This window comes from Oryzias latipes, chromosome 1, assembly GCF_002234675.1.
Source record: "Oryzias latipes chromosome 1, ASM223467v1".
NCBI classification, from domain to species: domain Eukaryota; kingdom Metazoa; phylum Chordata; class Actinopteri; order Beloniformes; family Adrianichthyidae; genus Oryzias; species Oryzias latipes.
In genome coordinates, this window is record NC_019859.2 from 20,389,908 (window position 1) to 20,415,161 (window position 25,254).

At 38.7% G+C, this 25,254-nt stretch overlaps 1 protein-coding gene across 1 annotated transcript in view; it reads left to right on the top strand.

The window, feature by feature from the left end:
- Positions 1–370: 370 nt before the first annotated feature.
- The window catches only part of mtnr1a (melatonin receptor 1A), a 78,151-nt gene continuing 53,267 nt past the window's right edge, over positions 371–25,254 (top strand). The window contains exon 1 of the mRNA XM_004065955.4: positions 371–2,106. Within this exon, the coding sequence (XP_004066003.1) occupies positions 1,932–2,106 (175 nt within the window). The 5' untranslated portion in view covers positions 371–1,931. The remainder of the gene's footprint in view (positions 2,107–25,254) is intronic.

The following is a 25,254-nucleotide window of genomic DNA, read 5'->3' on the forward strand; positions in this document are numbered from 1 at the left end:
ATACCAAGGGGTTTCTGTGGAGTGAAAAGTCCAAAAACTTTAAAAAAAAAAACAACCTTTATTTATAACCTTTCATTCATTCAGGAATTAATGTAGTTATACATTTATTATTAAAACTAATTTCCTTTAAATGAATCACACAAGGCGGATTACTGGAAGTAGATTGAATGGGAAAAATGTTTTTCTGTTTAAAATCACAAACAGTGTTTATAAAAGGACAAAGGCTTAAAGACAACCCAATGAAAATTGTGTTTTGGGTGTTTTTTGTGATGATGGAAGACATTTTGGCTTAAAATTGCATTGTTAAGTATTTCTTTATTCAAATTGTTGAAAAAGTCAGGCAAGACAAGCAAACGGCATTTAAAAAAGATTTTATTTGTTACATAGAAAATATGCAGGGTGGGCCTCAATCTCCAAGCTGCGCTCCATTCTGATGCATCCACTCGTAGACGACTAAATCCAAGTAAAGCACGTCTTCGTTTTCCTCGTCTGAGCACCAAACTGTACGGCTGGATAGCTCCAGCATTGCTCACCATTTCTGTTTCACAGTAATGTTAGGTTGGGGTTGCGAAGGGCTGTAAGCAAGCGGGAGAGCGTGCAAACAGAGAGCTTAGTTATGGGTGATGGGAAGAAGACGTGGTGTTGCTTCGCACCAACCACCCCGTCCACAAATCAGAGGTGAATTTTATATTAACTCCTGCCGCTCTGCAGAAACTGTGTCCCATAAACTACAGTTTTATTCATTTTGGCTAAAAAAGGCAGAATCATGGGTGTTTTATGTGGCCAAACTAATGGCTTGTTTTTTTAAGTTTGTTTGTTGCCTCATCCCAAAATGCAGTTAAAAAAATTGATTGCTCTAAATCAGCTTACAAATCAATTAAAAATTTGCTTAGTTTCCCTTTTTTCGGCAAGCCCATGAAAAATTCCTACAATGACAAAAAATGTAGATGTGTTTTCAATTTCTTTGACAGTTATATCTAATGATCTGCTTCATTTTCTTTTTCCTGAAAGATTTCTTAAATGTTTTTTTTTCTCCCAAAATGTACAGGAAAAGCCTGCAGAGACAATCTACTTGGGTTCATTGAGCGGGCTGACCCATTTAGCTCGAACCTCATCAACTAACATTAGCATAATATATTTATATAGAAATTATGGATTTTCCAATTATGACGGGGCCAATTAAGGCAGAGTATGACAGCATGGGGTACGGTTTTGAAGACAGATGACTGATTGTAAAATATCACTTTTGAAGAACTCACCTTTAAAAATACATATATTATCAATATATAAAATATTATATATATATATATGAAATTGTATTCATTGTTATGTATGTATACAGTTTTATATTTATATGTGCAAGTATGTGTTATTGTAGTCTGTTCGTGGATTATCTCGTGAAAGGGAACTAGCATGAATGGTTTTTCTAAATAAAATTGAATGGCCGTCTGACAGAATGCGAGCTTGAAGGGGATGAATGAGCACGCGCGCTGTAAATGACAGGAAGTAAGACGCTGCCACGAGCCGTTCAGGTGCGTGTGCCTATCGCAGCCGCCAGGAGGCGGTGTTTGTTTCCCCCGGAATAAAAAGCGCTCCTCTCCAGACCGATTGATCACATGCTGGGAAAGGTTGGAAGTGGCGCCTTCATGTCACATGTGCGCACCGACAAAAGTGAATGGCACGCGGGCGCAGGAGTGACACCGATGCGGGCAGAGAGACGGGGAGCTCACTATCGCTGATGAGGATGAAGCCCCTCGCTGAGGGGCAGAGGAGCAAATAGAGGAGCTGTGGAGAGGATGAGCATGAAAGCCGCGGGAGGTTTTACTTTCCAAACACCGGCGGCTCCATTATCCGCTCCTTAGGACTCACGGGGGGAGTCAGCTCGGGCTGAATTCAAGCACGGAAAAAGTTCGGAGACCGCAGAGCCTACAATGCTTCAAAATGGGTCTCACCTGAACACCTCCTCGCAGGACCCCGTCCTGGGCCGCCCGCCGTGGGTCACCACAACTTTAGGGTGCTTCCTCATCTTCACTATCGTCGTCGACATTCTTGGCAATCTGTTGGTCATCTTCTCCGTGTACCGGAACAAAAAGCTGAGGAACGCAGGTGAGCGCGTGGCAACTGTGGAGAAGCATGCGCGCGCGGGGGGCGGATACAGCGCGCGCGGGCAACAAAAACAGAAAAGGGTTAAGGGGAAAATAAAAGTAGTAAACTCTTTTTTTAAAACTGTTTTAATTTAAGGTAATTACTTTATTTTTTTAGCAACTTGAAAAGAAAAGTTTGTTTTAAATGATATAGTAGCCTATTATGTAATTATTATTACAAAATTAATAATTATTATGATGGTGCTGTCCTAGTTACTGTTGTTGTTATGCAAATTTAACGCAAGTATGACCCCTTTTTTGTCTCAGAAAACATAGTTTTTGCCTAAAACTTTCATTGATGCACTTTGCCTGATCTTTTCTTTCCTTTCTTTTTTTTAGTTTTATTTTGAAGTGAACAAATTTTAAATTTTATTTTGAAGTGATCAAATTTGACCGACCTCAAACACCTTCCTATCAGCTGAGGCAGATTCTGCAAAGCAGAGCAGAGAGAGAGTCAGTGCTGCTGTTATTGACAGTCTGAAGCCACAGCCTTGTTTCCTAGGTTTTCAACTCTGTTAATGTCACTCTAACCAGCAGTTTCACAATGAAAGCCTTCAAATGAGAACAACATCCTTAAAATGAAGAGTTAACAAAACGGTCAGACTCACTTTATTTAATGTACCCGTACTTATAAAAAGCCAACAACAAAACTACCATACAGTAAATGTCATCTTTGCTGGGGTTGTGGACCAAAGCCCTTGCCCTCACAATTCGGACAAGATTGACAAAGCAAGTGGTCGCCTTTTGCTCACCAGAGGTGATAAAACGTTCATAATTTAATAGTCGGAGCAGAGAGCACGGCTGAGAAAACCCAAGAGGCTTCTTTGGGGCTCAGATCCACTAACTGTAACTGGCAGTGGGGCAAATCATGGCTGTCATCATTTGGATGTTGTAGTCGGGTGATTTGCTAAACGCACTCCTGACATTAGCCTTTCCCCTTCTGCAGAAATGTTGGGGTCAGAACCGATTTGCATCATGTGGATATGGAGCAGATAGAGAGCCGCTTTGAGTCACATTAAATGTTAGAGGTTGCAGCAGAATATATGCATCACTCTGTGATCAGCAGTTTGTCGAAGGGCGAGAGGAAAACTGCCCTTGACTTCGTCCTGGCTGCCCTTTTTTTGGAAAGAGTCTTTACAAAATGCTAACATAGGCAAAGATGGGGGTAATCTTTTTCTTTTTAATCATGGTGGTTTGAGGAAAACAAAGGGGAATACACTAAAAAAAGAATAACACATTTGCTAATTACATGTAAGGAGGTCAGAATGCAGCAGCAGGATTTTAATCAAGTGTACCCGTATGATGGTTTATGTTCAGCTATTTCCTTGATATTCTCTGTGCTTTACTCACCAAAGTTACATCTCAAAAGATCAAAGAAAGTAGGAAGGAAAAAAAAAAAAAGAGGGACATAATTGGGTTTCGCAAAATGAATTCTAACGAACAAAGTTGTTGACGTAGATCTTCGCCTCTGCTCTCCATGCTTAACTTAAGGCGTTGACAATTTTCTGTTCAAATAGCCTCTGGCTAAATTGTGTATGGATTGGCAGAAGTATTGACTCACATAAAACATTCCAACACACACTTTAATCCTCATTTGCTTTTACAGATATAGGTCTAATAGGAATTTGACTCTTCTGATGATTGTTTGACCACATTTTTGCTGCTCATTTTCCAGCCTGGAAAAAAAAAAAGTAATTTCCTTTCTGCAGATAAATGAAAAAGGCATAGCTCTTCTTGGCACGTGTTACATGTTGTTAGAAACTGCGCAGCGGTATGACAAGAAGTGGGAAGAATTAAATGATGATTAATAAACGAAACTCAGCAGAGAAGCTGGCAGGCGACACGCTCGCATATTGCCGGCAGCGCTGCTGTCTTCCATGTGGCCAAACCCTCTGTCTCAGCACGGAACCAACGGCCGATGGGTGAGCGATCACGCAGCCAGCGACACGTAGAGAGCCGCGCAGCTGGGTGCAGGAGCAGCGCCGTGAGCTTTAGGGGTCATGCCAGCAAATGGTTTGAAATGTTTGCTTGTAGGTGAGGGAAGTGTATTATGCTTAAGAGAAATCCGATCAACAGGGCACTGTTTTGGCTGATGCTTTGGCAAAGCTGCGTGAGTGTGTGCGTATGAGGTTATAGTCAAGCATTACAGCATAAAATGTAATCTGGTTTAATGGAGCGTCTCTATTTTTAGGAGTTCATTGATTTGGTGTGGGTGGGACCGTTGGCGCGGAGTAAGCTTGCCTCCGTTTCCGATCATCCCTTTATTTACACTTTCTCCCACTAGCTTACAGCCCCTCACAACCCCAAACTAACAACAAAATGGTGAGCAATATTGGAGCTATCCAGCCGTACAGTTTTGAGGCAGATGCCAGCTCGGACAAGGAAAACAGAGTTGTACATGGATCTATTTGTCTGCAAGTAGATGCATCAGAATGGAGCGCAGTGGGGAGCTTGTGGCTTGCCATTTGTGGGCCCCTACGTCACATCTACAAGCTTTTTTAAATTGTATTTTTTTTTGTCTGATCTTGATTCACAATGATGTGAATAAAGAAATACTCAGTAATGCAATTTTAAACTTAATTTTCTTTATATACGTCCTACATTGAAGGAAAAATGCTACAAGAACATGTTAAAAACACCAAAAACATGATTCATACAAGAGTAGGTCTTGTGATGGAACCATAGCAGGTTTGTTGTCAGCAGTCTCGTCTTTTTTCCTTTCTTTTAATTCACCCCTAGTGACTTACACTGCTGCCAACCTGGGTAGGTGAATGCGATCAGAGCAGGAGTCAGGGTTTCTTCGATGTGTCTGCAAGTAGCTTGAAAGGTCTCATTTCCACTCAGCAGTCGGAGAGTTTCTTCGACCTTGTAGATGCCCCGATGTGAGCCTCCTCTGACTTTAGCGCTGTCTTACATAATTACGTCATAGATGTCTCAGAGTTGTTGGTCTGTTACAATCCTGGAATTGTTGCACGTTTTACGAGCCGCACCATCAGAGCATCAATCTCCCTGTTTTTAGGTTAAAAAAAATCAAAAAAAGAGGCGAAAAGTGCTCTGCGGTCGTGACGAGAAGGTCAAGGTCAGAAACAGTAGCCTGGCCGTGCATTTTATTTCTACTTCTATTTCCATTTCAGTGCTAGGGTCGTGTCTGCTGGTCACTTAAATCACTTTTCTTTCCATTTCTGCTGCTTGACTGAAACTTAAGTAGATTCTTTTGACCATGTCTGCACGGCTGAATGTGTGCTGAAATGAGCAGCAGCAGCAGAAGCAGCAGCGCCTGCTGGGCTCTGCCAATAGCTCCACATTGTCCTCAGCATTGGCTGTTTGTTTTGGAGAGCAAACGCCGTGTTTATCCTTTTCCAGCGTTGCATGACTTGGCTGAATGTGGAAAAAACGATATTTCACCTCCAGTATCGGTTACACTGAAGCTAATGAATGTGTCAGCTGCATTAAAAGCTGTTTGCATGTGTCTTATAAACACTAATAATGTCCCGGCTTTGGAAGAAATCCGCTGGCTGTCCTGTTGGGAAGAATCTCACAAAGTTGGATCTCTGGTGGGGAGATGGAAACATGGCTGTTACAGGGACACTAATCTGCAGATTTTACACTGGACTTGTAGATTTCACAGCTTCCTGTTTTGTTTTTCGGTGCTGGAGAAACTGTGAGCCTTTTGGTTTCATGCTTTGTCAGCACCACATCTCTCGCAAAAAAAAAAAAAAAAAGATGATTCTGAAAGATGAAGGAACCTTGAGGCCCAAAAACCTTTTCACTCCATATCTGGCTGACTGAATCTTTCTTATTTTACTTATAGGTCTTAGTTTTTACTGAGCTTAAAGTATTTAAAGCAGTTCCAGCTGGAATGGTTGCTCAACAGCTTGTTGAAACCAGACAGACTCTTCAAAGCACTCGACTCTAAAACTAACCGAGTTAATTTTCTTTGACAAATTGCTTTAAAAGGTTAAAGGCTTTGTATGTAAAGCTCCTCTGCCTAATGCATCCTCCACTTGATATCATGTGGCTGTATCATGTGTTCTTCCTTTTGATGACAGGAGGGTCTCTTTGAGAAGGCTGCTGAGCCCCCTCTGGCTCACACAGTTACAGTTTCACCTCCAAACATAGAGGTCGGTCACTTTGAACCCGAACCATGCTCATTTCCTACACACTGTCTGCAGAAATCATCCTGAAACTGTCATTTCAGCATATCCGACTGAACAGTTTTTGATTCTGAGGTTAAATAAAATATTTTCCCACACAATTTAAGTGGGTTAATGGTTTTAGAATATATATATGGCATTTACACTAATAACAGTAAACAACTAGAATGATTAGTGTGATAAAAATTGGAGAGCAGAAATTCATTTTATACATCCACGCATTGTTGTGTCTCTTGTCTTGGCACTCTATAGAGTAATCAGTTAAATCTTTTATGATAGGAGGCACAGTCACTGTGGATAATGCTGCACTGACTGACTGTGCAGAGAAAAGCCTGTCATTAACAGTTTCAGAAATGTTACAATCCTGCTCTGTGCAACCTGTTGTTTCAAATTCCTCAAGATCTTTTCATTGTTTAGGGGCATTCTTTATGCACTCAAACAATGAAACCAGTTAGTTTTTTTAATCTTTGCTCTGTTGTGTTGTTTTTTTAATGTTATTTTACATGGAAATGATTCTGTAGCATAATTAAAAATAAAAGTCAAACATTATTCCCATGGTGGGTGTGAAAGTGAAAATAAAATCCCCTGTTTGCATTTTCGTTTTAATTATGACACAGAATTAGTGGTTTTTAAGTGGAAAATGAAATAGCCTTTTGAAGTATTGATTTTTCATTTTAATTTTGAGTCATCTGATGCAGTTACATTTTGAAAATTAAAAAGCATTTCTGTTAATCCATTTTAATAGTCAAATTAGACATTTCTAAATGAATTTTGCTACACATTTACTTGAGAACTTTTTGAAAATGAGATGTAACATACCATTTTCATTATCATTTGAATTAAGTGATAGAATAAGCGGTGTTGAAGTAGAAAAGGAAAAAGAATTTTGAAGTTTTGCTTTTTTATTTTAATTTTGAGTCATTTGATGCAGCTTCATTTTGAAAATGAAAAAGCATTTCTGGTTTTGACTTTTATTTTTAATTATGCTACAGAATAGTTTCCATCATTTTAATCAGCCACATGGATTAGCTTTTTGGAAATTGTGTTGACAGTTTAAATAAAGTTGTTCATCAGATGCAGAGACATGTAACCACACAATTAAGGAGGCCAATAGCTCAGAAACTGATTCATAGCTCCACCCAAAACAAGTAAATGATTGTAAATGGTAAATGGTGTATACTCCTATAGCGCTTATGTAGGGCTTCACAATCACACACTCCCATTCAGCCATGCACACACATGGCAGCTCTGCAGCTTTACACTGGCACCCTAAGCCGTATTTTCACAACCATAAGGCGCACTTAAAAGTCGTAAATTTTCTCCCAAATGTGCAGTGGTGCGATGTGTGTGTTGTTACGTGACTTTGGTTAAAAGGACGTAGGAGAGGACAGCATGAGAATGGTAAGGAAGGGAAGTGTGGACGTGAAAGAAGACACCCCCCCGAATAGTACAAAAGTGCTGTTATGTGCATTATGCAGAACAACGTCGTTTTGGCAACCCTATGAAACCCAGTTTAAACTGCATGCTATCAGCTACGCAGAGGAACATGGGAATCGAGCAGCTGCTAGAGAATTCAAGATTCCATGGTTTGCAAGAGTAGGTAGCTGGAAAACGAACTCTGAAGAGAGCGACTGGAGTGATGGATTAACGATCAGAGAACAGCTGGGAGAAGCGTCTCTACAGTCACCATTCAACTGAAGGCTTAATGCTTGCAGAGGAAATGAAAATTTAACATTTTCACATCTGTCTTGGTAATTTCGTTTTATGAAACTGTGTCATCTTTCCATCTGGGCAAAGACTACGGTGGTGCAGCAACTTCCAGCACATAGAACGAAAAGCTGTCCAACTTCCGCTCCTACTGCAGTGAAAAGATTGCCAACAAACACCTCCAGCCCAGCCACATCACCAACGTGGACAAGGTGCCGCTCACTTCTGACATCCTGGTGAGGCACACTGTCGAATGGCGGACACACTTTTTACTGACTGTGAGGCAGCGCCGGACGAGTTATGCCACAGTTTTGTGAATGGATTGTTGACGCTTGGGCTAACGTGTCTGCATGCACTGTTCTTCAAGCTTTCGTAAAAGCCGGCATCATTCATGAGGAGCAACACTGCAACGAGACGGGCTCTGACGATGACTGAAGGGAAGCTGGCGTTTGATAGAAATTTAGCCCAGCTGTTAATTTCAGATACAGAAGATGAAGATTTTGATGGATTTTTGGATGCTGGTTGATGACTGAAAATAAATAAATAAATATATATATCACAACCAACTCAGCTTTGTTTCCGCTGCCTTTTTAAAACACACACCAGCATGAATGTTTTACCCGTATGTTTTAACGTGCCTGCGCCTTAAAACCCGGTGTGCCTTTTATATGTGTCAAATACAGAAAAAGCACCCTTAGCTGAAACTGCATCATGTAACCCAGTGCGCTATTGTCCTGAAAATACGGTGGGTGCGCAAAGTGGTAAGACCTGCAATCTTCCAAACAGAGGTCAACCCCTTTACCTCTGAACCATGCCAGCAAATCTCGGTTTTACCAACGGGTTCATTTTATTTTTTTCTTTGCAGTTTTTCAGACAGCGACTCTTGTTCAAAGGACCACTATGACTAGTTTTAGTTATCAGAGACCTTTAATGACTCTGTCTTACTGCCTGTGTTGTTTTTCCTCTTCTCATTGAACATTGCTGGGCTGCCTTCTCATGTACACACTGCACTTGCAGGATGATTCAAAAGCAGACCAGTCTGTTCACAGTCATTAGCCTTTATGCAGCGGTACCTCCCAGCTGAAGCTATATCAGGAGATGTCCACCACTCCTTGTTCAGGTGACATTTGCAGTCTTTGGTCCAGGCTCAAAATGACGCCGCCAATGCTGCTGCTGACTGAGCCCAAATTCCAATGGGATGTAAATGTTAAAATGCACACTTACATTTACATAGGTCAGAAACCAGCAGGTGTCCTGAAACCTGACTTTGAATTTTGCATTTTAAAATAAGATGCCCATCCAATATTTTCTATGAAATAACAGCAATTCCAAGTCAACAAGTTTTGTTGTTTGTTTGTTTGTAGTATGTAATTAGAAGATGCTTGTTTTTCTGGGTTTACAAGTCCAAAATGCTTCTACATTTTTATATTAATGTAGCTTTTGTTACGTCAGAAAGAACTTCAGGTAGAAATGACACATGTAAGAAATCCAATGATAGCTTTGGTTCAGAAACTCACTTATCAAGAATGCAAGAAAGAAAAGCATTTATACACTTTCAGTTTTAAGGAGTTTGTCTTTGTGTCTCACTAAAGACTTCTGCTGACATTTAGCTGACCTTTAGCCCTAGCAATACTTGTGAGGACAATAAGAACTAATTAACTAATGAAAGCTCATCAGCCCACTGTAATCACATAGCCTAGGAACAGAAATGACTGTTGGTGCATATTTAGTGGCTCAGGTGTGTCACAGTCATAGTCAAATTATCATAATAATAACACTACATTTAATTTAAAGCACCTCTCAAGACATGCAACAGCACAAAACAAACAAAGACAGTAGACACAACAGATTAAGATTATGAGATTACAGTTTAAACAAATGTGTTTTCCATAGAGATATATTTTAATACAGTTTTCTTTATTTCAATTATTTTGTATGCCTCAAACACATTAGAAACCATTTGATTCTTGTAAGCAATGTTGGGGGGGAAATACAACCACACAACTACACCTAGGGCCAATTTAGTGCCACTAATTGACCTATGGAGCATGATTTTGGACTATTGGAGTAATAAGAGAAACCTCACACAAGCACTATCAAATTCCAGACAGAAAAGGTTCCAGCTGGGATTTGAACCAAGGCCTTCTTGCTTTGAAGCAAGAGTGCTAACCAGTATACCACCATGGGACCTTCAGGTTTAAAGGTAGGGTAATAAAAAATTATATGGGGGCAAAACATTTTTACACACTTTCCAGTTGTTTAAGGTGTGAAGGTCCCAGTTTATTTATCACAAGATTTCACAGTACATGTAAAAATTCCTGAGCCGTTCCTCAGACCTCCAATTTGTAAAACTGTATTTGAACTTACTTCAATAAGAAAATCCGATTAACTGATGAGAACAAATGCTTGGCTGAGAGTGGGTCCTGTGATTAGTTAATGATCCCAAAGACATAATATTTACCTGGATGTCTAACTATTGAGACACTGACAGTTAACTTAGCTTTCCAGTTCCCTATAATAAACTAAAAAGCCCAAATCCTATTTCAAAGTTACCAAAAATTCATCCGACATAAAGTACAAACTATGCCTTCAAAGCAACATTTACCTTTGCTTTAGTTCAAAATACTACTATTTGAAGAAAATAATTTCCTTTTTTCTCTCCCATTTTCGGGTCTTCATGTTTAAATTAAGCTGTTTTAAAGGTGAAAGTAACTTCTAATTCGTTAACTACTCGGATCCTTAGATGTTTTTTTTCTTTTAATTGTGTTAATATTCTTATATCCAACCCTCTGTTGGGATCATATTTACAAGAGTTTTGTCAACTCAGTTCTAAAACTATGATTCTATGATTCTGAATTGCCCTTTTCTTTCTAAACAAAGCTTGTTTCAAACAGTCAACCGACTAAAGAAAAATGGGTATCACAAAACCTGTTTAATTTAGAAGAGTGAGAAAAACAGTGATTGCTGCTAGTATGTTTTTCTCCTTTCATTCATGACAGAAAATGGGTTTTACCTTTAAAACATGGCTGTTTGGTAAACCATAGAAAAGGAGATTTTGAGCTACGTAACCACACCTTGTCCCCCATGTCCAATCTAGGTCATTTAGTTTACACATTAGTGACATTGAGTAAAATGGAAATCATCTGTGTCTCTGGCTGGTTAACAGCAATAATGAAACCAAGCATTTCCTTTCCTATATAACTAGTTCCACGTTTTTCAAAAAGCAAACACAATTTTAGAGTAAACAATACTATGATTACATTCTGTTTACACTGGATGTGTGCATAGATAAAAAACACACAAGGATACTAGTGTGGGCCACCGGGTTGCACAGCAGACTCTACGTGAATAAACAGTCTTGTGTCAATATTTCCATCAAAAATTTATTTTTTGTTGAAAGGCTTCAAGTGCTGCTTGGTCTAAACTTTAAAACTTTTCAGTTAAAGAAGTTTATTATATTTGATCTCACCAAGGAAGATTTTGCCAAATGGCTTAAATCACAGAAGCAGTTAAGAACAAAGGTTTTTCCAAATCTTAACTTTGAGCATAAAAATAAAAAGAAACCCTGATTTAGAAAACATAATGATTTTTTTGCTTTAAGAGAGTTCTCTTGCATTTTTTTGTGTCTACGTGTCAGTTTCTTTGGCAGTCAGGTCAGCTTGATCAACTGAGAAACTTAATAGACATACAGTGATTTCTGCACAGTATTCGCCCAAAAACACAAATGAAGGTAATATTAATCTATTTACATCAATGGTTTTAAACAACAACAAACAAGAGTGTTGGTATTGTTTGCACACACAAAAGTTCACAGTCTACATTCAGTTAGAGAGAAAATTCAAAGTTTGTGGGTAATTTTCGAAGGAGCATTGGAACGACAGCACAAAAGTGCAGGAGCTCACTGAATAACGATAATTGAACTTTCTGCAGCAGCCTCCTCTCAGCATTTGCTCATGCGTTTTTTTTGTGTTTCTTTTTCCATTTTCCACTCTACCATGAACGAAGAGGGTGGCATAAATAGGATGAATGGAATGTCCAACACTGGTGCAACACTGGTGTCTTTCCTTGTGTCATGTGAACATAGTGTGTAACAGGGATTGGTTTTCAGGGCGTTGAACGACTGCTTTGAATTTCCGGTTGTGTTTGCAACCCTTAGATCATTTGTTGCATTTCCATGTCACTCCTGCATTACACATTGATTCTTTTTGTGTGGTTTTGGTACTTTCTACACATCTGTGCAAACCAATTCGCCTGGTTGACAACATTTCCCCTTACTAACACCAGACTGATTTTGGATTACAGTATCTGATCGTTAATTGTGGACCAAATGCACCTTTTGATAACTTGGTTTAGTTTGAATGATCAGTGGGCTCAATGGCAGGTAAAGCGGAGCATAATATAGAAATGAAACCCCCACAGTAGTTTGGAAACTGCATGTTTTAAGTGTCTTTCTAACAAGTTTTCTGAATGTGAACTGATTAATGCTAAGAGCCATAATCCAACAGAAAGCTGTTATCTCTTATCGACTACACTCACTGGCCATTTTATTAGGCACACCTCTCCAACTGCTCGTTAACGCAGATTTCTAATCATCCAATCACTTAAGAGCAACTCGGTGCATTTAGGCATGTCGACATGGTCAAGACGATCTGCTGCATTTTAAACCAGGCGTCAGAATGGGGAAGAGAGGTTATTTAAGTGACTTTGAATGTGGCGTGGCAAGTAGAGGATCACTGAACTCAGATTACAGCAGTTTCCCAGAGAAATACATGCCTAAAATTATTTCATTTCTGGTTCCTCAGGTTGATCCATTTTATTTGCAGATGACATTACATTCAGCAGAACAATTTAGAAAAGAAATAATTTAAATGTCCCCCTCCTTTGCTTTTTCCTATTTTAGTTTCCTTTTAAACCCATTAAAACAGGTAAAACGGCATATTTTTTACAAAATAACACATATTAAAAAAGTTTCTGAGGCAGTTATACATGAGTTCAGTTCACAGTTCTGGATCTGATCATTATTACCAATACTAATTAGGAAGAATTTCATAGCTATTACCATCTTATGAAGCTAAGTTTACTCTCTTGCTGAAGTGAACTAACATTGCTTTAAAAAATGTAAATGTAGTCTGTAAGTTTGCATAGACCTGAAATTCAGAGAAGACTAAAATGTATCTGAAACTACATTAAAGTTGTTTGTCCAACAGCCTTTTTACTCTTCATACTCTGTACTCACACTATAACAAAATGCAACTGGCACAAGAAAGCTAACTACCTACGTAGCTAATGTATCATTAGCGAGAAGGACTGTAAAACAAAAAGTGGGACATCCACGTTTTCACAAAGTCATTGTTGGAATTAAAGGAAGTCTGCAAACAAGAGGCTCAAAGTGCTTTTGAAATTATATCTGTGTGTATATAGTGCTTCATAAACAAAACTGCCTCGCCTTGTCAAATAGTGTCACGTTGACTTAAGATTATATTACTGCATTACTCCACATTTTTTGTAAAAATACACACTAACTGGCCACTTTATTGGTCACACCTGTCAATTTCTTGTTAACGCAAATGTCTAATCAGCCAATCACATAGCAGCAACTCAATACATTTAGACATTTAGACATGGCCAAGATTATATGCAGCAGTTTAAACAGAGCATCAGAACGGTGAAGAAGGGTTATTTAAATTACTTTGAATATAGCATGGTTGTTGGTACCAGATGAGCTGGTCTGAGTATTTCGGAAACTGCTGCTCTGTTGGGATTTTCACCTACAACCATCTCTAGGGTTTACAGAGAATGGTCCAAAAAGAGAAAATATCCACTGAGCGGCAGTTTTGTGGGTGGAAATGTATAGCTGATGCCAGAGGTCAGAGGAGTATGACCAGACTGGTTCCAGCTGATGGAAAAGCTGCAGTAACTCAAATCACCCCTGGTTACAACCGAGGTCTGCAGAAGAGCATCTCTGGACACACAACTCCAACTTTGGGTAGATGGGATACAGCAACAGAAGACCACACCAGGAAAAACTCCTGCCAGCTAAAAAATGGAAACTGAGGCTACAATTTGCACAGAATCATCAAAATGGACAAGAGATTATTGAAAAAACGTTGTCTGGTCTGATAAGTCTTCACTTCTGCTGCAACATTCAAATGGTAGGGTAAGAATTTGGCGTCAACATCATGAAAGCATTGATCCATCCTGCCTTTGAATCAATGGTTCAGGATGGTGGTGTATTTAGTGTGGGGGATATTTTCTTGACTTACTATGGGCCCCTTAGTACCAATTGAGCATGGTTACAACACCACAGCCTACCTGAGTATTGTTGCTGACCATGGCCATCCCTTTATGACCATCTTCTGATGGCTACTTCCAGCAGCATAAGGATCCATGTCATAAAGCTGGAATCATCTCAGAGTGGTTTCTTGAACATGACAATGAGTTCACTGGACTCAAATGGCCTCCACAGTCACCCAATAGAGCACCTTTGGGATGTGGTGACAACAGGAGAACGGCATCATGGATGTGCAGCCGACAAATCTGAAGCAATTGCGTGATGCTATCATGTCAATGTGAACCAAACTCTCTGAGGAATGTTTCCAGTACCTTGTTAAATCTATACCTCAAAGGATCTAAAATTCTAAAAAGATTACCTGGATATTTATAAGAAAATGTTCACAATCTTAACATCAGCCATCCCTTTTCTGAAGAAGCATGTGATGGACCAATGAGCTAGATAGTCTGGTGTTTGCACTTGTGTAATAACAAATGTTTCCAAAGGTCATAACAACAAAGCAATTTGACCTATTCTTAAGCAGCACTGTTTACATTTGACCAGTGTCACATGTATACAGATTTGCCTTATGCACCAGCTACCTCAATGCCAGAAGTCTTGTCCATTGTATCATTTACACACAAGTACCCACTAACAGCAGTCAAAGATATTTTTACAGATGATTTGACTTGTTAAACCAAACACAAAGTAGGTAAAGCCATTATATAGAGATAATGATCTAGAGACTGAGGTGCTCAGCAACCAAATCTGGAGTGAAGGGCATCCAGGAGCACCAGGTAGGTGACCAAATTTAAGTCTGTATTCATGGAAACTTAAGAGAGGATGTGCACAGCTTAGCTGTTCTTCCTATAATGACGAAAAAAGCATAGGTGCAAATACACTGAAAACAATCAAGCTAAGATGCTGATATACTTTTACGTGATGGCAATTCTAGGCAAAGACAGCACAAGTCTCCACCTTAACTCTAAAACTTAATTTAGTCATGTTGTTCATTGTATTTCCATGAGCTATTTCTCTTGCTTCCTGTGCTAGAAGTTGTACAGCTGTGAAAAAGTCTAACATTTGTCTCTAGCTCTTTAATTATTTTGTACTGTCATGTGAGGTAAAACTAGTGCTTTGTGAATCCAGAAACAGTAAAGCAGCTGTCAGTCTGCCTATTCCAAAATACAAGCTTTCAATTTGTCTGTACAAAGTTTCTGTGCCATAATGTCTTTTATTTCCAAGGCATAGTACAATTACTGTCTGAAAACAACTGAAACATCCTCTGCCTAGATCAAATACCCAACACATCACAGCCATCACCTCTCTGAACCATAACCTTCCAGCACTCAAACTGACTAAACTGCTTTTTGTCAACAGCCAGAACATTATTTTAGTATTGTTGCAAGGAAAATACTATTTATTAGCACTTTAAATGAGCCGCATCTTTCATGGAGCTCTTCAAGTATTAGTTTCTCCTTGGAATTTCTAAGAAACAGTTTCTATGCAGTGGATCATAGCAATTTACAAAAAAAAATAATTTTTACATAGGCAACATCTTAAACCTATATTTGATTGCCAGCTGTCTCACAGTGTTTTGCTGTTGTTTCTCTAATTGATACAAGAACGTGGTAAAGTCACAGAGTTTGTCAGTTACTGTGGTGATGGCTGTGATGCACATCAGAGAGGTGCAGTGTTGCAGAGCAGTTTAACAAGAACACCAATGAATAGGGCCCGGTTGGTGAAAAACACACTAATTAAGGACCCAGAGAAGCCAGCGGGTCATGACTCGGCAATTAGTTTGCCGGAGCTGAATAAATGAACATTGAGTGTGAGAGGATAAGGATCTCTTTCTTTTTACTCAGGACACTTAACTCAAAGCTATAGACTAGCTAATACCCCTATCTTAAGGGTTACAAAATGTCAAATAAAAGAAGAGGCCGTGCTGCTGATACCTTACAGAGAGCATTAGCTGCTTCTTTGTGTGCACTTCAGGACTGTGAAACACGTATAAGCCCTTATGTTGTATGGCTTCAGCCCAGCTTGCAGATCCACTTTGTGGAGATTTACTGTCGAGAGACTTTCCAACTCTCATCAGGATTAAAACTCAAACATCAGATCATATCGTGCCACAGAAGTGATTCGGTAGCACACATATGCAAAGAACCTGGACGGTAAGATTATTGTTTTTGTTGCCAATCTTGTCAGACTTGTTTGCTGCTATATCTAGTTCTCAGATTTATACGGGAGGAGGTGAGAGGGAGATGAACAGCAGTGGATGATTGTAGCGATAAAGAGAGTAAGTGCTGTGTGTCACACAAATCATACATACAGTGGGAGACAAACACATATTTATATTTTTTTATCTCTTTAGTGCTGTATTTCTCACGTTTGTTTGCTTTTTTTTTTTTCGCTTTTACAAAATATGTTGGGTTATGGAGTCATGGGAAAAACCCTTTTCTCACAAAAAGCCTTTTTTTTTCTTGACTGACTGGATTAGTGAAATCTCACCTTGTGCCATGTTGTCCTGCTACGTTTATGCCACCTTGCCATGTCATCTGATAAAGAAAAATTAACTCAGCAAGCATTCGTCTCACTGTCTACTGCAGAAGTTCACCAACTTTTTTTTTTACTGGGCAATACTGTAGGGTGGTTTTAAACATAAATAATATTTCATAAAATAATTATAGCACGAAATCCACAATATTTTTATGTTTGTATATAATTACTTGTTTTATTCTGGCATTAATTTAGTCAAACCTTTGTAGCAGACAGCCACTAAACAGCTGTAATGTTGCTTTATATAACACAACGTGCAGCAAACTTTAAGCATTCACATGTGATTGACAGGCTAAAGTTATTTCAATGTATTGCCTGACAATCTTATGGATAAGATGACTGCAGAGGTATGCGTGCTTAAGAATGTAGTTGCTCTTTTGCTCAAAGTGTTTGCATAATTTATGGCATTCGGTGCTTCCAAATTGAAAAATTAGCTCAATTTCATTTAGACCTGGACATTTTTGGCAAGCATTTTCTTTGCCGTAATTGCGTGTTTGGCTTCTTTCATTTTTGGGGAGAAGTGTGCCTTGTTCAGTACTTATGTGCATCTGCATGCATATAAACTTCTCTGTTTGGTCCTTTAACAGATATACTTTTCATGTTGCTAGGCATTTATTCTATTTACACTATGAGTTTTAAAAAATTAAAAATAAAACCATTACACCTACATGTTTTTGCTGTTTAAAACACCTGCTCAGATTCTCTGTCATGTAAATCCGGCAGTTATCTAATATTCAGGCATGGAGACATTGCCGTGACAACCTATTAAAATCTATGAAAGCTGTATATTTTATTTACACATAAGACATTTATGTAACTAGTTTCCAGATGTCATTTCATATTTCTAGGAACAGCATGACATACATTAAACATGAGAAAGTGAAAAAAAGTTAGACGACAATATCCGACGTCCAATTAGGTTAAAAGACCCACTCCAATGAAAATGTTTTTTTTAACGTTTTCTTGTAGAATCTCTCATGATTAGCATAAAATTTCATTTCTGAGTATTTAGATTATTCAAATCTTGTGAATCAGAAGCAGACAAAAAAAAGCTATTTAAAAGGTTGTACTGTGACGTAGAAAATAAGCTGGGTGGGGCACAAGCTCCCTGCTCCACTCTATTCTGATGCACCCAATTGCAGACAAATGAATGTCTTTGTTTTTCCCATCCAAGATGGCAACTACCTCAAAATTGTGTGCTTGCCATTTTTGTTGCAGCTGTAATGTTAGGTTGGGGATGTGAGGGCTGTAAGTTAGCGGGAGAGAATGTAAACAGAGAGCTCTCAGTTACTGGGTGGGAAAGGGGGTGCAGGATTGCTCCTCTCAAATAGTCCAGGCGAATTTCTAATGGACAAGTGCCACGCCGAAGAAACTATCTCCAAGAAAACGACAAGTTTTTTTATTTGGACTAAAAATGTTATAATCATTGTTAAAAGACCACTGGGAATGCTTTTATAATAGATCAAAAGATGATTGGAGTGAGTCTATAATATGTCATGAGACATTAGACCTTTTATTTATTTATTTATTTTTCCATTTCCATATATTTCTCAAGCAATTGATTCTGTAAGCCGTTATTTTCCACTTGTGATATTTCTTTGTCAGTTTCCAAAGATAGTTTGACTCCAAGGTAACCTAGTGCTGACAGCTATGTTAACTTCAAAGTCCCTAAAATCTCCTTTTTTCATCATAGCCAGTCAGGAGTTATCTTTCACTGCTTCATGCTTTCAGATAATTTAATCCATTTTTGAGATGTAAAGGATTATATGAACAAAAATAACTGCCTGCCGTTATCCATTTTGAGCACAAAAGCTAAATTTATTATACTGAAATTGCTCAATGTTCTTATTTTTGTTTGAAATGATAAACAAAAATGTGTTGTTGTTTTTTCTTTTACTTTTAAGACATGCTTTGGCCGTGTTGTCAAATCACACTTTTCCTCAGGTTTTCCTTCCTGTGCCAGTCTTCCACTTTCTTTGTGCTGTTTCCATCCTCACACTTGCACTCTTGATTCTTTTTGTTTTTTTCAAACTTTATCTTCCAGGGTTCATATTCTATGACACCTTGTCTGTTTGCATCATGTTGATCTGACCATACCACTTCTCTTTAGGGAGGTTTAGCTTGTCACTCAGCACCTGTAGAGGAACTCTGCCAGCAGCACTATATGTCAGACTAGTCAAGCAATGAGATGGTTTTCACACAAAGTTGATTCCAGATCGCACAATGGTCCAGTAGACAGAGTAATGCAAGGGTGCTTTCACATTAGGATAGTTCAGTGAACTTAATTTGACTGGGCGGGGAATGCCGAAAAATTTCACGCCTTTGTTTAGCTTGGTCCACTGGAGCTCTCAGGAAAGCGACCAAAACAGCATAGACACATCACTCAAAAGCAACTTGTTTGGAGATGGTGTTGCTTCAGAAAGTTTTTAAGTATAAAATCATCCAGTTCGAACTATCAAAAATTACATGTTTACAGTTGTTTTTTTTCCAATGTTTTTACCTTATGGGTGGCTACGGTTGGCTACGGTTTGTCTGCAAGAGAAAAATGGGAAAATCTTTGTAGGGCACACTGAAATATCGCCGTAGACCTCTCGATGAGCCGGTAAAGCCAAAATGTCCATGCACATTGTTTTTAAGGGCTGTAGTGAACACTTGCATAACTCGCAAGGGTAAAGTAAGGGTGAAGTAGGTCAGATGCACGCACGTCATACAGATTTGTAATGTTTTTCTATGCCTCCCAAGTCCTGTGCACTGTGCAAGGAGGCCTTTTGTTGTTCACGTGAAAAGTCTGTTCTCCTTTTTAGGGTTCCTGGGGTGCAGCTTCACTGTAAGAAATCAGTAAATTAGACAATCAGAGCTTTGTTTGTGTGGGCATCCTATGGGCATTCCATGGGCATCCCATGGGCACTTGTGTATCACGTGGACACTCCCTCCGTGCAGTATTTGATTGTGGTCAGAAAGGGGCCAGTGCTCTCATTTTATTAACAACTAGAGTGCGGCGTAAGACAGCAGCATTGCCCGTGCATCATAAGTGCATGTAACTTCCATTACCCTAACAATACTTAACAATAAACTTACCAAACACATGACAGCCCAACATTCCATTTTCGTGACGTTCCTTGACGTGACCGTACGAGATTCAAGGGAATTGCAAGATACACCCCTTAAGATGCGGCAGCCCCTTTCTATGACCCTCCAAAGCCCCGGACAACCCAAATTCCCATAGCACCCGCTCAGGTCAACCCCCTGTATGGATTTATGTATCTAAGTTTTAAGCTTTACAGTCCACTTAATAATCTCTGTGAATTCCCACTGTAGTGAACCCAATCAGGATTCATTTTCAGGCAGATCAGGGTTTTCCTTTTGGTTTGGTTTTACCCACTCAGTAAAGATGCAGTCAATCAGAGGAAACACACAGGTTAGTGTGAAATAATTCTTAATGTATTCTCTATGTGTAACAGGATGCACCAGTGGTTCTGTCCTCACAAACCACCAACAGAGCTGCAACTAAACCCCCTCACCTTTTGTTGCTTTGTGCTATTTTTAGTCATTTACAATAGTATACAGTAAAAATATAAGTCTTTCTGCTCGATTGGAGCTGTGGATGATGCACGTGGGAAGCTTAGGGGAGGCAGATGGAGTAAAGCCTAACGCTCATCCAAGGGGAACTTTTAAAAACATGTACTTACTGTAAAGAATCCAGAGGTTTAACAGCTGTTATGCAATTACACATAAATATATGAATGATCTTAAAGGTTGCATAGGGCAAGGAAGCAATGGGAAAGGTTTTCCCAGCTACACTCCATTCAGGGAAATCAGAAGACAGAAAAATCCCCATATGCTTTGAGGGTGCCCTTGAATGAAGCAGTTGGTCTCATGGTGCTGAGGGAGACTGGTAGGAATCAGGCGCCTCCAATCAGGAATTAGACTTCACGACTGCAAAATCAGGGATATGATACAAGTCACATCATACCTTTCTTTTCAATGTTATTCATTTTCGTCAATTATCTTAGAAGGATTAGAGTGATTGGACAAAGCTAAAAAGGAAACAGCTCGCACTGAAATCATCAGCCCTCCCCTAGAGCCCGTACTGTTAATAAGGCAGATGTACTAATGCTACTCCACGCGGCTTTGACAGTTGCATCTCTATGATTCAGTAAAGGACCTTTGTTACACTACAGTAACTTGTGTATTCTTTCTGTATGGGTCAACTGCTGAAAAAATACCACATTAAAACAAATAAATACCTGCATGCTGCTCACATTGCACTAACGCAAACAATGAAACCCAAAGACACACTGTGATTGGATTTTAACACAGCTGATAAAACAGTTTGCGTTGTTACCTCACAAAGACAATTAAAAAAAATACTTCTTTCATTGTGATATTACAATACAGGTATTGGAAGCAGGAAGTGCACAATCTTTTTTTAGAAAGAATCAAAGCAGCAATATTTGTGGTCTTGCTAAAATTTAAGCCTACGTATTAAAGATAAACCTGAGCAAATTTTTTATGTCATTTTGTATTTTATTTTCTAAAGTGCATTAAACCCTTGTACGGAGCCTGTGTCCTGACATTAAAAAACTAAAATATATCTCAATACTATTTTCGTTCGAGGGAACGAAAATAGTATTTTGAGGGAACGGAATATTATCTTTTGGGAACAAGATATTAATTTGTTGGAACGAGATATATTTGAGTTTTTTTATGTCAGGACACGGGCTTCGTACCCTTGGAAGTGGCAGCACTGCCAAACTTTCATTATGTAAACTAATATGTAAACCTTTATTGCAGTATTGAGGACGCTGATACACATAAATGCTTTTGATAGAGCATCTACATTTGTCTAAATTATCAGCGATCTCCTGACACGTCCAATAGAGTTGACAGAAGCTGAGTAATAGCAAATTTGACAGGATGTGCCTACAGGATTATCTCTGTGATTTAAGGGGTTTTAAACAGCAGTGTTGCTGCAGCCGCAGCTTTTTCTGCCATAATCTTGACACCAAGCAAATATCATCTTCCATTGCTGAGTCCATGTCCATCACTTAAAGACGGCAAATCCACAAGATTTGTGTCATCTGGCTTTGGTGGTGTGGAATCCTCAATCAACAGTCTTTTTTTTTATCAGAGTTTGCCTTTTTCCCCCTTGTTACAGTCACTGACCGCAAGAAAGAGTTTACATACACTTTGTGATAAACTACAGCTTTTTGATACTACTGCTGTCGTCTCAATCTAAGAATGCAATCAATAGTTCTTTTAGTTGTTGACTGATTTTTCAGTTTTTCCCTATATGTTGAAAAGTCACAACAATTTGCCTGCATCTTTTTGGACTCATTGTTCTTTTTTGAACAAAATGAGTGTGTTTGTTTCATTCCAAGGGTGTAACAATTAATCCTTTTATCAATATATCAATTTCTATTCCTAGGATCCAACCAGATCGATCTGTCTGTGGCAGAATCAAATCAAATCGACTTATACCATTAAACATCACTTCTACATTAGATTAATTGATAATTTAATTCAAATTGGCAAGATACTGTTTGAATTGAGAAGATAGGTTTATTTTACTTTTACGCAAAAACGACCAAGTACATCACAGCGGACAACACACGTGATGTCAGCAAAAAATGATCAGTCCATCATTCCAGTCCTATGTGTGGAAACACATTGAATTTACCAAAGACATGTGACCATACAGTGTGCTAGAATGTTGTAATAATGTTGCCTTTAGATTATTTTGATGTGGAAAAACAACAGTGGGCTGAACTTTAGGAAAAATGTGAATGGATTTCCATTCATTCTAGTTTACTTGTTTATTGGTACACATATTTAATTTACAGTTGATTATTTTTACAAGAAATGCAAGGAGTCTGGAAAACTTCACCTGCACTCTTCAGTACCAAGTATTTATCTATGAGTCGAACTGGTTGAAGTTTTGGCTAAAGATCTCCTAGATCCCTTTTGTGAATCGAATTGGCAACCACAAATGTGAAATTAAATTGTATCGTTGTTAAAATGAATCGTTACACCCCTGGTTCTTTTTATCAGCATTTTCAGTAAAAAGAAGCCATTTAATCCAGTTTTCAAATAAATCTTTCTAAAACAGCCAATAGTCAACCATGGGATATGCCTTCTTTTAAATATGCTATAAAAATGCCATATTTCAAATCTGAAATGAAAAGGTGCTTTTCTCTACATCAAAATCAGCGGATTCAGATTGATCACAGGAACAATGGAATAGTTACGGTATGTCAAAGACCGTGTCAAATTTAAGTAACATCTCCTGTGGTGGAGGGATAATAGAAGGTGTTTTTTTCTGTTTTGTACTGCTAATATTAATAATATTTAATATAAAATTTTTCTTTCTTTTTTCAAAGAATTCTTGTTTGGCGCATGTTGTTTTTTTTCCTCGTTTTTCCTAACTTTGCTTTACCATATTTTTTCTATATTTTCCTCCTTTCACTCTATTGTGCGGTGTCTTACTTCCTCAATTGATGTCCATATGCTAGCAATAGTACTAATGGACTTCTTGGTTCTTCTGTTACACACACACGGGTTCTGATTAAACATACCTGACATTTTTCGACAGGCCTGTTCCATCGAAACATGACAGGTATGTTTAAACATAGCCCGTGTCTGAATAGTGCTAATGGTTTTGCCTGTGTGCATTTCTTTTTCAAAATTTGTAAAAACAAAGTTTATGTCTTAAGGAGTTGGATAAAGTCTGTCAGTAGAGAGTTGTGGGATGTTTTCTTTGTTTTTGTTTTTTTTTGTACAGTGAATGAACAAGAAACCAAACTGGTTAAGTGAGACAAAAAATTACACCATGGTTAAAAATGTATTTTTACCAAGAATTTTAAAGGAAATTGTCAGTTATTTTTCGCTTTAAAGTAAAAAAAGTATACTAACAACTGTAAACCTCTGACTTTAACAAACAAAAAGAATCCGTGACGGTTTAAAAGAGTCAATAGAGGTGTAGGTATCATAACCATTCGGCCTGCAACAACCATTGGGGGTCCTTGGACTAGTGCTGACGTCACTTTATGTGATTGGCTGCCCGTTGGTCCGATGACGTGTCAGATAGTGATTGATTTGGACAAATTTCTATACTACCATAGAAAGAGTGGTAGTATAGTAGTTGGAAAACAAACGGATCTTCGACATAGAGCGAGATTATCTTCTAAACGTGCTTTTTATTATTGTTATGATTATTATTAAGTGCATTTGCAGCCGAACGGACTGTGATCCAAACTCTTCTCCGGACACACTATAACAAAGCACCTTCCCTGCCTGCGGACATGAAGATACAAGACTCCAGCTGCTCTGCTCAGAGACACAGTTCGCTTGTGTGGAGTAGCCGGTTCCTTCTAACAGCCACAGATCTTTTTACAAAGTGGTTTGTGAAAACATCTCTCTATAAACATTACAAAAAATAATGTCAGACACAATTTATGAGGGAAAAGAACTTTGGGTTACAATAGGAAACGTATACGGGAAAATAGGTAGAGAGAGATCTCCACGCTACGTAGTTTGTCCAAGTGGGGTTACTGTAGTGTGGTGTTATCCACAGTCAAAAGGACCCCGAACGGTTATTGCAGGCCGAATGGTTACGGTACCTACAGAGGCTCTCAGAGCTGGAGGAGAAAAGCTGCAGTGCCAGACCTGTCCTGACAGAAAGCTTTCGTTGTCACGCAACATTTTTATGATCACTAATGCCCTCATACGTCCAGCTAAATTTATTACTTTTTTCAAAGAAAAAATTCTGTGGTCATTAGTAGCCCTTATCTGGATTTAGTGAATCAGAAAAAGCGAAAAGGGGGACATGCAGTTACAAGGGTCACATGCTGGGACTCAAACACAGAACAACGAAAAATGTGACACTTGCAGGAGCACAAGAGCTGATCAAATTTCTGGTCGGCACTGTGCCACCGACTGCTTTATGCCTCATGTCAAGGATTGACATGAGGCATAAAGCTGCATGCAGCCACTGAATACACACACAAAAATGAGTACATGCAACATTTTTTTAACCTTTTCGCACGCAATCTCATGTTGTTTCAGGTATGTTTTTGGTTTGAAATTGAATATTTATTTGGAAAATGCTACTTGGTGGTTGGATTTGTGCCTTTAAAAAGTATCTACACTTGTCAAAAAAAAAAAAAAGACCTTCAACCTTTGTTGCGCCAAAGCAAGTTAAAGAATACAATGCTTTATAATTTTATGACCCTTACCAAAACAGTTTGTGCTCTGAATCATCACATAATCAATGTTTATAGCTGAATAATCTCAAATGCTGTCTCGGTTTGACAAAGTGTGAGAATAAAGTTAGAAAATTTACGAGATTGAGTTGTTAAATTATAAGATAAGAAGTCAACAATTTACGAGAGAAAACTCATAAAATGATGTGTAATAAGTT